This window comes from Stenella coeruleoalba (assembly GCF_951394435.1).
Source record: "Stenella coeruleoalba genome assembly, chromosome: 2".
Lineage (NCBI taxonomy): Eukaryota > Metazoa > Chordata > Mammalia > Artiodactyla > Delphinidae > Stenella > Stenella coeruleoalba.
In genome coordinates this window covers 49901575-49916776 of record NC_137147.1, presented here as the reverse complement: position 1 = coordinate 49916776, position 15202 = coordinate 49901575, and the positions used below count along the sequence as shown (strand labels likewise).

The 15202-nt window shown below is 35.4% G+C and overlaps 1 protein-coding gene across 4 annotated transcripts in view; it reads right to left on the bottom strand.

Annotated features, from left to right (window-relative positions):
* The window catches only part of NEMF (nuclear export mediator factor), a 53707-nt gene that overhangs the window by 20151 nt on the left and 18354 nt on the right, over positions 1–15202 (bottom strand). For all 4 annotated transcript variants that reach the window (XM_079913671.1, XM_079913673.1, XM_079913672.1 and 1 more), the window contains exons 9-18: positions 14321–14391; positions 13797–13872; positions 13347–13409; positions 11626–11703; positions 11334–11542; positions 10894–11085; positions 10457–10520; positions 8601–8689; positions 3380–3483; positions 1694–1756 (exon numbers count right to left, since the gene is read on the bottom strand). In XM_079913671.1, coding sequence (XP_079769797.1) covers positions 1694–1756; positions 3380–3483; positions 8601–8689; positions 10457–10520; positions 10894–11085; positions 11334–11542; positions 11626–11703; positions 13347–13409; positions 13797–13872; positions 14321–14391 — 1009 coding nt within the window. The remainder of the gene's footprint in view (positions 1–1693; positions 1757–3379; positions 3484–8600; positions 8690–10456; positions 10521–10893; positions 11086–11333; positions 11543–11625; positions 11704–13346; positions 13410–13796; positions 13873–14320; positions 14392–15202) is intronic.

Genomic DNA, 15202 nt, shown 5'->3' with positions numbered 1-15202 from the left:
ATTACCAAAGGCTTTTTCTGCATCAATTGAGATCATCATGTGGTTTTTGTCCTTTATTTTATTAATACACTGTATTACATTAATTTTCATATGTTAAACCAACTTTGCATTCCTGGGAATAAGTCCCACTTTATCATGTGTATAATCCTTGTAATATGCTGCTGGATTCAGTTTCCTAATATTTTGTTGAGGACTTTTGTGTCTATATTCATAAATAATATTGGTCTGTAGTTTTCTTTCCTGTGATATCTTCATCTGGTTTTGTTATTAGGGTAATACCAGCCCTATAGAATGAGTTAGAAAGTTCCTCTCTCTTCTACCTTTTGGAAGTTTATGAAGGATTGATGTTCAGTCTTCTTTAAAAGTTCTGTAGACTTTAGGAATTTGAATCTTATTGTTTTGGTTAGTCTAGCTAAAGGTTTATCAGTTTTATCGATCTTTTCAAAGAACTAACTTTGGTTTTGTTGATTTTTCTCCACTGTCTTTCTATTCTGTTTTATTTCCACCCTAATCTTTACCATTTCCCTTCCTTTCCTTACTATGGGTTATCTGCTTTTCTTTTTCTACATCTTAATGTGTACAGTTTTGTTATTGATTTCAAATCATTCCTCTTTTTTATTATAGGTAGTACAGCTATAAATTTTTCTCTGAGCACTGCCTTAGGTGCATCTCATAAGTCTCAATAAATTTGTTTGCATTTCGTTCACCTCAAAGTATTTTCTAATACCCCCTGTGATTTCCTCTTTGATCCACTGGTTATTTTATGAGTGTGTTGTTTATTTCCACACATTTGTGAATTTTCTAAATTTTCTTCTATTAGTGGTTTCTAATTTCACTCCATTATGGTCGGAAAATTTACTTTATATGATTCATTAGTTTTAAATTAACTGAGACTTATTTTATAGACTATCAAATGGTCCACCCTGGAGAATGTTCCATGTGCACTTGAGAAGAATGAGTAATCTAGTGTTGTGAGGTAGAGTGTACTACAGATATGTGTAGAATCTAGGTAACTTGAGTGTTGTTCAACTCTTCTATTTCTTTGTTGATCTTATAGCTAGTTATTCTAGCCATGATTGAAAGTTAGGTATTGATATCTTGAACTACTATTATTAAATTGTTTATTTCTCCCTTCATGTATTCTATGGCTCTTTTGTTGGATGCATATACGTTTGTTTATTTATTATTTTATAAATTCATTTACTTATTTTTGGCTGTGTTGGGTCTTCGTTGCTGCACGCAGGCCTTCTCTAGTTGTGCAAGCAGGGGCTACTCTTCATCGTGGTGCGTGGGCTTCTCAGTCCAGTGGCTTCTCTTGTTGCAGAGCACAGGCTCTAGGCATGCGGGCTTCAGTAGTTGTGGCACATGGACTCAGTAGTTGTGGCTCGCAGGCTCTAGAGCACAGGCTCAGAAGTTGTGGTGCACGGGCTTAGCTGCTCTGCGGCATGTGGGATCTTCCTGGACCAGGGCTTGAACCTGTGTTCCCTGTACTGGCAGGCGGATTCTTAACCACTGCACCACCAGGGAAGTTACAGATGCATATGTGCTTATAACTGTTACACCTTATTGATGGATTGACACTTTTATCATTATGAAGTGTCCTTCTTTATCTGTATTAGTGATTTTTCTCTTATACTAAAAATATTTTAAACAAAAGAATTAAAGTTATGAATCATAGAAAGAAATATATTACCTGTTGGATTCTTAATTACACAGCTAGTTGCTCCATGAAGGTCAGCATGTACATAAATGTCCCCTTTAAAACAAATAAGAAACAATACTTTAAGTCCTGTTTCTTTGTTTTTAAGTTGAAATTGTTTATTTACTTATTTTTTAATGGGTTCAAAATCCAAAAGGTATCAAAAGACATATAAAGAAAAGTCTATCTCCCACCCCTGGGAGATTTCTCATAGGCCTCCTCAGAGGAAAACAATGCTAATAAGGCAGATTACAAAAATAGTCACAGTTCTTCTCCCTCCCTCTATCCACACCTCTTTGCTCTATGACCTTGAAGCTTCTCCCATCAAGAGGTGGAGTCCACTTCCCCATCCCTCAAATGTGGGCCGACCCCTTGACCTGCCTTGGCCAGCAGAATGTGGCAGATGTGACCAAATGCCAGTTCCCAGCCTAGGCCTTGAGAGGTGCTGTATGCTTCCTCTTTTTCTCTCAGAAATTTGCTGAGTTACCATATAAGCAAGCCCAGGCTAGCCTGACGATGGGTGAGAGACACATAGAGATGAGTCATCATAGCAAGTGCAAAGGTCCTGAGGACCATAGATGGTTGACAAATGTGACAAACAGCCAGGAAGCCAGACTGAAGGAAAGTAAGAAATGAGGCTAGAGAAGAAGTCAGGAGCCTTGTAAGCCACAATGAGGACTTCTAGTTTTATTCTGAAGTGTGTGATAGCAACAAATGAATAAATGAGCAAACAGATGAATGCAGGAATGAATGGTCAACTAGGGAAAAGTAAAGTGCATGGTTTCTAACAGAAAAAATGAGCAGCCATTGTTTACCATGGATAGTTCATCTGAGATTTGAAACTCAAAGAAGAGCAAAGCCCATACAGTTCCATGAAAGGCTCAGCTCACAATGCACAAAGTTAGAGAAGACAGAGACCAAGTCCTGGGTACCATGTAACCTAACCCTGTTGCTTTCTTTCCTGGCTCTGGATCCTCAAAGGACATCAGATTAGCTCTGATACTGATTATTGATTTCTGATACTCACACTGAGGGTTCAGCCACAGTGAAGTGGTGGTTATCAGCAAACAAAAAAAAATGAGAGGGGCTTCCCTGCTGGCGCAGTGGTTGAGAGTCCGCCTGCCGATGCAGGGGACGCGGGTTCATGCCCCGGTCCACGAAGACCCCACATGCCGCAGAGCGGCTGGGCCCGTGAGCCATGGTCGCTGAGACTGCGCGTCCGGAGCCTTTGCTCCGCAACGGGAGAGGCCACAACAGTGAGAGGCCCACGTACCGCAAAACAAAACAAAACAACAAAAAAAAAACGAGAGGCCTTACAACACAGCACTTAAGTCCTGCTTCTAAAAGTGAAAAACGGTTACAAACTTCAGCACTGAAAAATTAAGCTTTTAAAAATCTGATCTACAATGACTTTGGAGGATTGAAAGCTATTTTCTTAATGCAGTAGAAAATCAAAAATCTAATACTACAGATTAGCTCGGCATTACTACTTTAGGGATATTCACTTAAAATGTGAATCAAGTGTCAAAGCACATATTCAACAAACCATAAACCATGAAATTCTTTCTACCAATTAAATCTGTCAAACAAAGGAGTACAAGATAAAAATCTACACCTAATATTGAGATAACCAATCCAGTTACTTAAAAGAAAATTCTTCAGAATTTTAATCTTACCTACCTGGTGTCAAGTATCTTTTCACAATTATTTCATTCTGTTGCTGATCTCGTCCACCAATAATTAGATAGTTCTCTGAGCTAATGAACCAGAGGAATTTCTCAAACCTATCAAATTTTAAAGAAAAAAGTTAACATTTCTTTCCCTTCATAGTTGCCTGAATTCACACCCTTTTAACAAACAAAATAAAACAGAAAGCTCTCCTATCTGTGAAGGTTAAGACAACTTGATGGCTTAATTTCTTAAGACATCAAGCTGAATTTTACTGAAAACTTGCAATGCAAATTGCCCTAGGATATTCTTAAGACAGTCTCAGTAGAAAACAATTCAATTTTATGCTTAAAAAATATGTTCTCTCTTTATTTCCCTCCCATTTAGACAGCCTTCTTAAACTGACTTTATAACAATGAATTACAAAAAGCAAAAGCATAAAATGTCACATGGTCCCTAGGTTTAGTTTTCTTTCAGTGGGGCACTGGATAGGCTTTGGGACCACCGATGAGAAAGAAAAGCTGTTTTCCCATTCTGTCTTCAATTAATCAACTGAATGTTACATGTATGATATTCTTTACAGTTTAAAACCAAAAATTGCTGTCAGAAGTGTAAAATTATAACTTTTCTCAAGAAACAAATTAACTTGGGTTTTCATGATTAATACATACCACCACAATAAAAAGTAAAGAGTGTATATTTGTATGACATCTAGAAAATGAGATGCACATAAATATTTCCTATTTTACATATGACTCACAAGATAATTTTTTTATGATTTAACCTAGAATTTTAAAATTTCTGGTTAAAGATGATAGATTGAGCACAGGCATTAAATGAAACTTCCTCATAGCTCCCAAAATATAATAGCAAAAGGACTCTATTCCTATTTTCTAATCTGATTTTTTATTGAGTAATACATATACATGGTTCAAAAAATGTTTTAATTACATAAAAAAGTATAGTGAGAGATCCTACATCTCTTCAGTTCCCACAGCTACTACTAACCAATTGGCCATTAGCTTCCTGTACCCTCTCCAGAGTTTCTTTATACATACAAAAGCTAAAATAAAATCCTTATTCTAAACCTTTTCTCTTTTTCAGACACAACACACTGTTCTGCATATTTTTTTCTTTTTTCACTTAAAAATATATTTTCCTCATTGCTGAATGGATGTACTATACTGATTTAACCACTTCCCTATTGATGGTAAAGAGGTTTGCAAAAAGACATAAACCCAAAAGGACAAAAAGAATGTGAAAGATAAATCAAGGATGTATTTTGTAATCATCCAAGCAGAGGAATACATAACTAACTAACAGGCCAAAAAAAAAAAAAAAGCCAACTAATCAAAATAAAGCAACAAGGAAGACAAAAAAGAACACAGAACAAATAAGACACACTGAAAGCTAGCAGTAAGATGGTTAGATTTAAACCCAAATATATCAGAAATTATATTAAATATAAATGTAGTCAATTCTCCAGGTAAAATGCAAAGACTGTCAGACTGGGGAAAAAACAATGATATATACTCCTTTAAAATATAAGGATATAAAAAGGTTGAAATATAATGATGGAAAAAGATAATACCATGCAAATACTAACCAAAAAACAGTTTATACAGTTTTAACATCTCACACAGATGGAAAAAATAGATATAAAAGGACACTTCATTAAAATTAATAAAAGGCTCAATTCACTGAGATGATATAACAGTTCCATATTTGTATCACCTAATTACATAGCCTCACATATATAAAGCAAAAGTTCAGAAGTAAAAGGAGAAACAGATAATCCAAACCGTATGATATTTAACACACTTCTCTCAGTAACTGGGAAAACAAGCATTAAAAAGAGAATTATAAAGGTGCCAAAGATTCGAACAACATGATTGATAAACATGACCTGATATTTAGAGAAATGCACTCAGTAACTGTAGAAAAGCCACTATTTTCAACTATATATGAAACATTTATAAATAAAGCTGCCCATAAATAGACTGGGCCATAAAGTAAGTTTCAACAACAAACACCAAATGACTGAGATAATTCAGAATGTCACCTCTTTTACGCAAATAAAGCTAAAAATCAGTAAGAAAAAGTAACCAAAAACCCCCATGTGTTTGGACAGTAATACATATACTTCTAAATAATGCATGGGTGAAGAAATCACCATGGAAATTAGAATATATCTTGACATGAAAGATAATGAAAATCCTAAACAACAGAACTTTTTAGATACAGTTAAAGCCATGCTGAGGGAAATTCACTGCCTTACATATATTAGAAAAGAGGCCGGGGGAAAGGGGAAATCAATGAACTAAGCTTCTGTCTCAAGAAATCAGAAAGGAAAATGCAAATAAATCCCAAAGAAAAGTAGAAGGATGAAAATAATTATTAAAATAGAAGGCACATATATAATACTGGAGATCAATAGTCAAAAACTGGTTCTTTAATGATATTACTACTACTGAAAATCCTCTGGTCAGATTAATCAAGAAAGAGAGAAGGCACAAATAATTCTTGAATGAAAAGGGAGAAGTAATTAATGATTCTAGGGATGTTAAAAACTTAAGTGGAGGGACCTCCCTGGTGGTCTAGTGGTTAAGACTCCATGCTTCCACTGCAGAGGGAACGGGTTTGATCCCTGGTCAGGGAACTAAGATCCCACATGCCACGCGGCGTGGCCAAAAAAAAAAAAAAAGTTAAGTGGAATATTATAAACTTTTTGCCAATAAGTTTCAAACTTTGGACAAAATAGACAAAGTCTTAGAAAAACATTGCTAACCAAAACTAGAAAATCTGAGTAGTCCTTTTATCTACTAAAGAATTTGAATCTGTAATGAAAAACTTTCCCATAAAGAAAACTCCAGGTGACTTCCATCAACATTTAAGGACAATTGATAAAGGAACACTTTCCAGTTTGTTTTATGAGATAATATAACCTTGTACCAACAGTTAACAAAAACATTATGAGAAATGAAAATTACAGGTCAATCATATTCATCAATAGAGATGTTAGAGAGAGAAAGAAAAAAGCAACAAAATTTTGAAAGCTGGAAAATAAATGAACAAGTGAGCAGACTCAAGAAGCTGAATCCTGAGCTGACGGTGCAAAAAACCAAGAGACAAATCGACTTACACTGTATGACCCATAAAGAGCACAGGTACTGCTAGAAATAGGGTTTAAGATGAGGTTTAAAAACGGAAGAACTGCCTGAAAATCTTATCAAGAAGTAAGCACTTCCCTAGATCTTTCCAGCTCGGAACATGGTGGTAACTGCCCCTTCAACACTCTAACAGAAAGTCAGAAATTAATTCTTTAAAAGGGTACAAAGAGGATCTCTGGACTAGGGGAAACGTATCACAGTTGTAAGTAGGGGTAATATATGTAAAATAGGGCAATTAAGTAAATGTATGAAATACTGGATACTAAGACTCTCCAGCTTATTATTTCCACCAAGCTCCCAAAATGGTGATAGCCAGGTCTTCACTTTACAAATAGAAGAGAAAGAAGCTTTTGTGGGAAATGAGACCAGCCGAAAAGGCAAAAAGCTAAAGACTTCAAGAGTTCCACAGATGGCCCACACAGATCATTTTACAAGTCCAACAACCCACAAAGAACTTCCAATCACCATTTTAATGTTCTGCTATAAAAAGTGAGTAGACAGTCAAGGATCACCAGACGTACACAAGTGAACGCTGGAGACAAAACCAACAAATAGAAAAAAGAAACTTGGAGAAGACAGACCTGCAAGAAAAGGATACTAAATAAAATGTAATACATCAAAATTATTCTCAGTTATAAAGAAACTAGAGCAGTAAGTTTTTTGAAAGTAACATTCAAAAAACCAAAAACAGCTTAAAATTAAAACATGATAGGAAGAAATAAAAGATTAAAAAATTCAATGGAAGGATTGAAAGATAAAGTTGAGAAAATCTCAGAATATAGAACAAAAAGTTGAAAAACAGAAAATGCAATGCAATAGGACTGCTAAGGGGGGGAGGGGTCCCATAAGTAAAACATGAGACTTCTAGAAAGAAAGAAAAAGAAAACAAAACAAAAAAAGACAGAAGGTAGGCAATTTTCTAAGAAATAGTTCAAGAAAATTTCTCCAAACCACGTTTCCAATTTAAAAGGCCCACAAAGTATCCAGCGTAATGGATAAAAACATCATCACCAACCTATATTCCTGTGAAATTTTGGAAAACTGAGAGGAAGAAAAAAAAGATCTAGAAGCTTACAGAAAGGCAAAAACAAGTTTCCTATTAAAACAGCAACTATCAAAATGACAGAAAACTCAAGATCAAACCTGGAAGTTAATACAATGGACAATGCCTTTTTAAAAGTCTGAGGGAAACATATTTTCAAATTAGAATTCTATACCTATCCAAACTCTTATGAGTAAAATAATTTTTTTATACATTGGACACCTCAAAAACTTTAACTTCTACATACCCCTTTTCATGAAGCTTCTAGAGCACATAGTCCATAACCAAAGAAAAAGGAAGTCTGAGATTCAGGACAGAAGATACAACACAGAGAGAGGTTATAGAGAAGTTCCAGGATAATAAAAAAAAGGAGATCTTAAAATGCTTACAGTAACCAATCTAGAACAAAGTAGGTCAAAAAGCTCCAGGAAAGACTTCTGCAAGAAGATGATACTGATAAAATTCCAATATGTTTGAACACACTTGGAAGCAAATTTGGACATGGCTAATAACAAGAACAAAAATAAAAAGAAAGCAAATGAAACAATTATTAACTTCAGGGAAGATAAAATACTGAGCAGGAAAGGAAAACAGAATACTATATGATCCAGCTCTGATTACAACTTAAATATTCATAATAATGTTAACACAGACCATCACTCTTGACAAAATTATGCTGTAAGTATACTGAGAAGCCAGGTGATGTGTGTGTATGTAACGGAGCACAAATGGAAAGAATAAAATCTTCACTTTCCAAGGTGGGAAGTTATTAATAGAGCGTAAAACAGAAAAATTAAGAAGCAGCAATATATTACTAAGAGAAATGGAGGTATATATCAAAAGATTCAGCTAAAAGAGCTAAAAGTTTCCTTGGGAGATGAGGCAATAGGAGTAGGGATAAAAGTTTGCGGGGTTACTGGTTTTTTAACAAGCTTTGTAGAACTGCTTGATTTTCTAAATAATGTGCATGTATAATTTTGATAGAAAGAAAAAATGTATTTTAAAAAGGTAGAATACTTACCAATATATTTTTCTTGCTTTCTGAATAGAGGTAACTGTCTGGACTTCTTTTAAGGTTTGCTTTGTTTTCTTTTCTGCTGATTTGAACGCCTATTCATAAGAAAAGAGTTTTTAAGTAATCTGTTGAAAATTTACTTAAATAACACCAAGTAAATGACAGGGGAAGAAATGGGTTTTTAAATGTCACTATCTATACACACACACCATACACACATGAAAGTAATAAAATGGGGACTTTCCCGGTGGTGCAGTGGTTAAGAATCCGCCTGCCAATGCAGGGGACACGGGTTCGATCCCTGGTCCAGGAAGATCCCACATGCTGTGGAACCACTAAGCCTGTGCACCACAACTACTGAGCCTGTGGCTCTAGAGTCCGCAAGCCACAACTACTGAGACCACACAACTACTGAGGCCCGTGCGCCTAGAGCCCATGCTCCACAACAAGAGAAGCCACCACGATGAGAAGCCCACGCACCGCAACGAAGAGTAGCCCCCACTCGCCACAACTAGAGAAAGCACATCAATGACGACCCAACACAGCCATAAATAAATAAATTTATTTTTTAAAAAGTAATAAAATGAAGAAATTTTGGCCTTAAATATTAAAATGATTTGTATACAAGTATCTGCTCAAGACCTACAATGAAAAAGAGTTCATCTGTTTACCATATACTCAGTGCAACCATATAATAGGCTTTGGGCTAGATGTCAGAGACACACAATGAACAAGACAAAGTTTCTACTTCCTACCCCACTGGGGTCTAGGAGAAGAGACATATATAAAACACATAATTATTCAAATAAACATGGTAAATGTTTCAAAGGATGCTATGAGAGTATAACAAGGGAACCTAATTTATAACTGATTATGGTCAAAGAAGGTATTTCTGAGGAAATGGCATTTAGGCTGAAGCCTGAAGGATTAATGGAATTATCAAGGCAAAGAATACAAAGAGCACTGTAAGCAGAAGGAAAAGGCCAGCTTGACCAGCAAGTATGATCATAGGGTAAATGAGGTTGGAGAGGCAGATAGAGAGCTAAGTCATGAAGACCACTCATTTAACAGATATTAATGCGACTATGTTTCAGGCAATATTCTAGGGACTGGGACACAGCAATGAATAAAACAGATAAAGATCCTACTTTCATGTAATCTACATTCTAGAGGGAAGACAGATAAACATATGTTGGGATGGGTGTTTTTAAAAAAGAAAAACAAGAGTGAAAAGGGAGTGATTGAGGTAGTTTTATTTTCACTACGAGTGGTCAAGAAAGGCCGCCCTGATAGTCTTAAGTAGACACATGAATGATGAGGGGGATCAAACCATGAAAAATCTGAGGGGAGAACATTCTTGGCAGAAAGAGCAAGTGCAAAGGCCCTGAGAAGGCAGTATGGGCCACTGATGTAGGAATAGCTTAAGATCCCACTGTGGCTGGAAACAGTGTGTAACAAGGGGAGTGTGGGTGATGTGATCAGAGGGAAGCAGATAGGCCTCCCTACCTGATCCAGGCTTTAAGGTGTCTTGAGTAAGATGGGAAGAAACTGGAAGATGTTGAACAGAGAGAAATGACTTCATTTTTTTATTTAAAATGATTGACTGGATATGAGAAGAGTCCAGGATGACTCCAACATTTTTAACTTGAGCAAAAAAGGGATAATTACTGAGATAGAGACCTCGGGAAGAGAGGGTTAGGGGAGAAAATAAATACTGGAAATGCACACATTTACAGCAAAATTAAGTTTGAAAGGTATTTCTGAATTTGAAAACCTCATTTAAAGAGAAGAAATAATTAAGTCCATTAAATTAATAAAGCAGAGAAAAACAATTAACATTCATTCTAAGAAATATTAAGTACCTTCTCAGCAGCTTCAACAGTCTTCTGTGTTTTCTTAGCAGCATATCTCTTGTGATCATAATACCTAGAAAAATATATCTTTTAATTTTAAATAAAATCTTTATTCTTTAGTTTCCTATTTATGTTATTTCTAATTTTACAGACTCACAAATCATCAAGAACAACTTTAAATACTTTTAAAAAAGTATTTCACCTCGAAGAATATACAGTCAAAATAATGATAGTTCTTATCCTTAATACCCTAACAGATTTATTGCAGATAATATTATACCTAAAATTTATACTTATGGGAATTCCCTGGTGGTCCAGTGGTTAGGAGTCTGTGCTTCCAATGCAGGGGGCACGGGTTCAAATGCTGCTCAGGGAACTAAGACCCCACATGCCATGCAGCGTGGCAAATAAATAAAATAAAATAAATACTTAAATTTATGACTTACTTTTTGGCATTGGCATATGCTGACAAGCTGAGATCAACATCAACAAGCAATGGCCTATTTTTCTGAGGCTTCTGCAGTTGTTTATTCTTTTGCTTTTTCTTTTTTCCTTTTGGTGGTTCAGTTTCATTTTTCTCAGTACTGACGTCACCATCAACATCATCATCTTCCTCCTCTGATAACAAGTATGGATTTCTATTAAAAATATTCAATAGTATTTCACTAATGTCAATGACATCCCTTTTTTATTTTCAATTTTTTTCTCAAGGAAATTATAAATGGTTTACGGTACTTAAATAGCTGCATTATTTTAATGTAAATTAATTTTTTTCTGTATTTTCAAAGATAAATTTCCAAATAAAAAAAACTTCAATGAATACAGTGAAAAATTAAATAGCAAAGTAAAGACAAACACTAACTGCTTAACTAAGAATCAAACTTACCTTAGCAGCATTGTAACATGATTTGTTTGTAGTTTTAATTCTTTGATTGCATTTGCAACAGGGTCTCCTTGAGCTTGGGCTTCTTTCACAATTAACCCAATTTCTGTCCAGTCTATCTGGTTGGCTAAAGCACTTCGAACAACCTGAATGGCTCTGTCAACTATTTGTAGGTTCATTTCTATAAGCTCTCCTTTAAGTTTGTCTATTTCCTTATGAAATAAACCAAAAACATGTGTTACAATGCCAAAGTTACCATTTTTGAAAAAGTATCTGAAAAAGCTAAACATAATACCTGAGCCTGCTGAAGAGCTTCTAATCTGTTTTCATGATCCTTTCGGACATTATCTAATTTCTTCAATGCTTGTTTTTCCTTTTGTTAACAAAACAGAGTTTTTAAAAATTAGATTTCTTCTACCTTCTGTACCTTCTCTCTTTTACCTCCTGAAACTCACTATCCCACCCCTACTTCTGCCCCCTCAATGTTGTTACCTAACTAGCTAAAGTTCCCCATAGTCCATCTCCCCAGGTCTATCCTACCCCAAAGTGTTTCATGCTCCTAAATTACCTCTCCTGACCATCTACATCCCATTCCCTATACAGGAAGGTATTTTGATTACAGGTTACATTGTATGTAAGATATGCCCTACTGCCCTTGCATTATTCAAGCAGGCAGAATTCAAGACATTTTTCCCTATGACATTAAAGTTTGGGGGAGTGCATTTTTAGCATTAATTCCTAAAATAGCTTCCTTTTTTTTAATTGCTGCTTTTAATTTTCTCAGCCTTATTTCTAGTATTTTACAGAGTATTCTTCTTCCTAAATTAACAACACAAAGGCTCATGGTAGTTATGTGAACTTTTATACAGTCAGCCCTCCGTACCTGCAGATACAAAACCTGCAGATATGGGAGGCTAACTATATTCCCTGTACTACACCATTTTATATAAGGGACTTGAATATCCTTGGATTTTGGTACCCACAGGGGCTCCTGGAACAACCCACTGCAGACACCGAGGGATGGCTGTATAGCATTCTATCACACGGAACTTACATATTAAGGTTACTGATGTGGGGCTAATTTTGTAACACTAGTAATAGCATCACCAATTAGTGAATGTTTGCATGCTGGATGTAATGTTAAAAATATTTAAGTTATAAGAATGGTGACTATTAAAAGAACACACAGTGATTACTAAAATAATTCACGGGTATTTTGATGTACATGGGGTTCAATGTTACTCTTAAATATCTGTTTACTTACTAAAGTGCTGCCACCATGTGGCAATCACACTATGTAACTCATGTGACCCACTTGCTTTGAAATTCCGCTCTTGTTAATTTTTTTACAACCAAGGTGGGGAGGATACAGAGATTCACATAATTTCAAGTTTTTGCACACATATTTTAAGATTCGATGAATATTTCTGAAAAATCGAATCAAGCGTGACTTTGGCCATTTTCTAAAACTGTTCTGCAGTAAAAGCTCCCCAAACATGGTCAAATGAGCTGGGAAAACAAAACACAGCATATTAAACCCTCCTTGTGGAGTCATGATACATGCAAAGCATATTAAAGACCTAGTTCAAAAGCCCACTTTAAAAAAGAAAACAGTTTAATGATAAACAAATATATACTTATTTGTATAGAGAAAACTATTCCCTCTCCTTTGGCCTATTTAAAAATCTCCTCTTTGAAACACTATTCCCTTTACAGCAAAGTTTGAGAAGCTCTGGGTTGTTGTAATAAAGCAAATTATACCAGGGAATAAATAACAGGCCTCCTTCCCACTGTATTTTCTGGTTTAGAGAATACTTGATATTCTAATGGAGCAAATGAACGTATTTTTTTTTAAACACTGATAGTTCCCCTGGACCTTTATTAATATACCAAGAGATCAGGGCATTCCCAAACTACTTCTAAAAGGCTGCCCATTCCTGTATGAGAGCATCACCTACCCAGCAAACCACACTCAAGGCTAGCTGGTTTATATAAATGTTTTTAATAACACCATACCTGTTGTAAAGCTTTTAAATCTATTTTCTGACCTTCTATCTTGGAATAAAATTCATCTACGGCCTTATCAAAAGAAGAAAAAGACAATCAACTAGCTGGAAAAAAACCACACAAACACGGTCTCTGCTTCAACTTGCATACACAGAATTTTAGGGTCCATTTTGTTTCATAACACCACTCAAAGAACTTGAGTAGATTTCCAGTAAATGTATTATATAGCTAAGCAGTCAGGAATCAAATTAAGTTCAAATCTTTGGTCCTTCATCTTGAAATAAAGAAACAACAAACATTTCCACTAGTTTGTATCTGTGACTGCACTGGTTTTTAATGTCCAGATTCATAATGATTGTAAAGCAGAAATATTTTCAATTTCTCAATCAAAGCAAGTTGATATTAATTTAACAACTCACATCATGCTAACTGGTCAAAAAATAGAATCAGAAAACCCACCTTGTCAAACGATTCAAATTCTATATATGGACATTGTGAATGTTGAGAAAACAAGAAAGGATGAAATTCCTCATACCTGTAAAACATATTTACCAAGAACATCAATAGGGACTTCCCTGGTGGTGCAGTGGTTAAGAATCCGCCTGCCAATGCAGGGGACACGGGTTCGATCCCTGGTCCGGGAAGATCCCACATGCCACATAACAACTAAGGCTGTGCACCACAACTACTGAGCCTGCGCTCTGGAGCCTGCGAGACACAACTAATGAGCCCGTGTGCCACAACTACTGAAGCCCGCACGCCTAGAGCCCGTGCTCCGCAACAAGAGAAGCCACCGGAATGAGTAGCCCACACACCGCCACAAAGAGTAGCCCCCACTTGCCGCAACTAGAGAAAGCCCACGCACAGCAACAAAGACCCAATGCAGCCAAAAATAAACAAATCTATTTAAAAAAAAAGAAAAAGAAAAAGAAAGGAACATTAATAAACACCCAAAGCAAATCGATCCATGCCTACATACTTACGTGAATATGTCTTCGGTTGGTTTATCTACTTCTAGGCTTGGTTTTATTTCTCTTTTCTGAATGATATACCCCTACAAAAATCCAACATTAAAACTAATTTCCATTCATAATTAGCAGATTTACTTTGCTTGAATGATATTAATTTTATTAACTTACAAAATTATTCTAGTTATAAACAATCAGCATTTGTCTACTGATTGTATTTCTCAAAGTGATGTTTTTAAGACTCAGTAAGTACCATCAGAAAATACTGACTTATTCATATGAACAAGAAAAAAACAGGGAATAAAGAAAATGAAAACTAATGATTTGATAAAGTGGTGAGATTATACATGTGCATTTTGCTTTTTTCTTTCCATTTTTCAGATGTTCTACAACTTAAAAAAGCCAAAAGCACTTTACTTCCAGCAGAAAAATCTTTGGTTCACTTTGCCGGTAGGAAATTTTAATTCATTTTAGTAACTGGATGCAGGGTATATTTGGAGTGAATTTAGCTGTAATTAATCAGAACTTTTCCTGAACGTTTTTTGTAAGTAAAGTTATATACTTTGAATAGGGAAGAAAAACAAGATATGAGGTAACCCAGAGAATATTTAATAATTAAAAAGATGTTAATCAGTAAATTTTTGGAAAGTGCTGGCAAATTAAGATGTGCTTCTCTATCTTAAATCAACCTAAGAGGAAATATTTTCAAATTCCTCAACTTTTCAGGAGTGCCAATATTGCCTTGACCCAGTACTTTATAGAAGATTTAAGGAACAGAACAAAAATCAGAAACCAACAGCAATTAAAAAAAACTACCCTAGAATAAGCATATTACAGGTGTTAAATTTCCAAATTACAACAAAAAATTTACATATACTGATCCTTCAATGAACATTT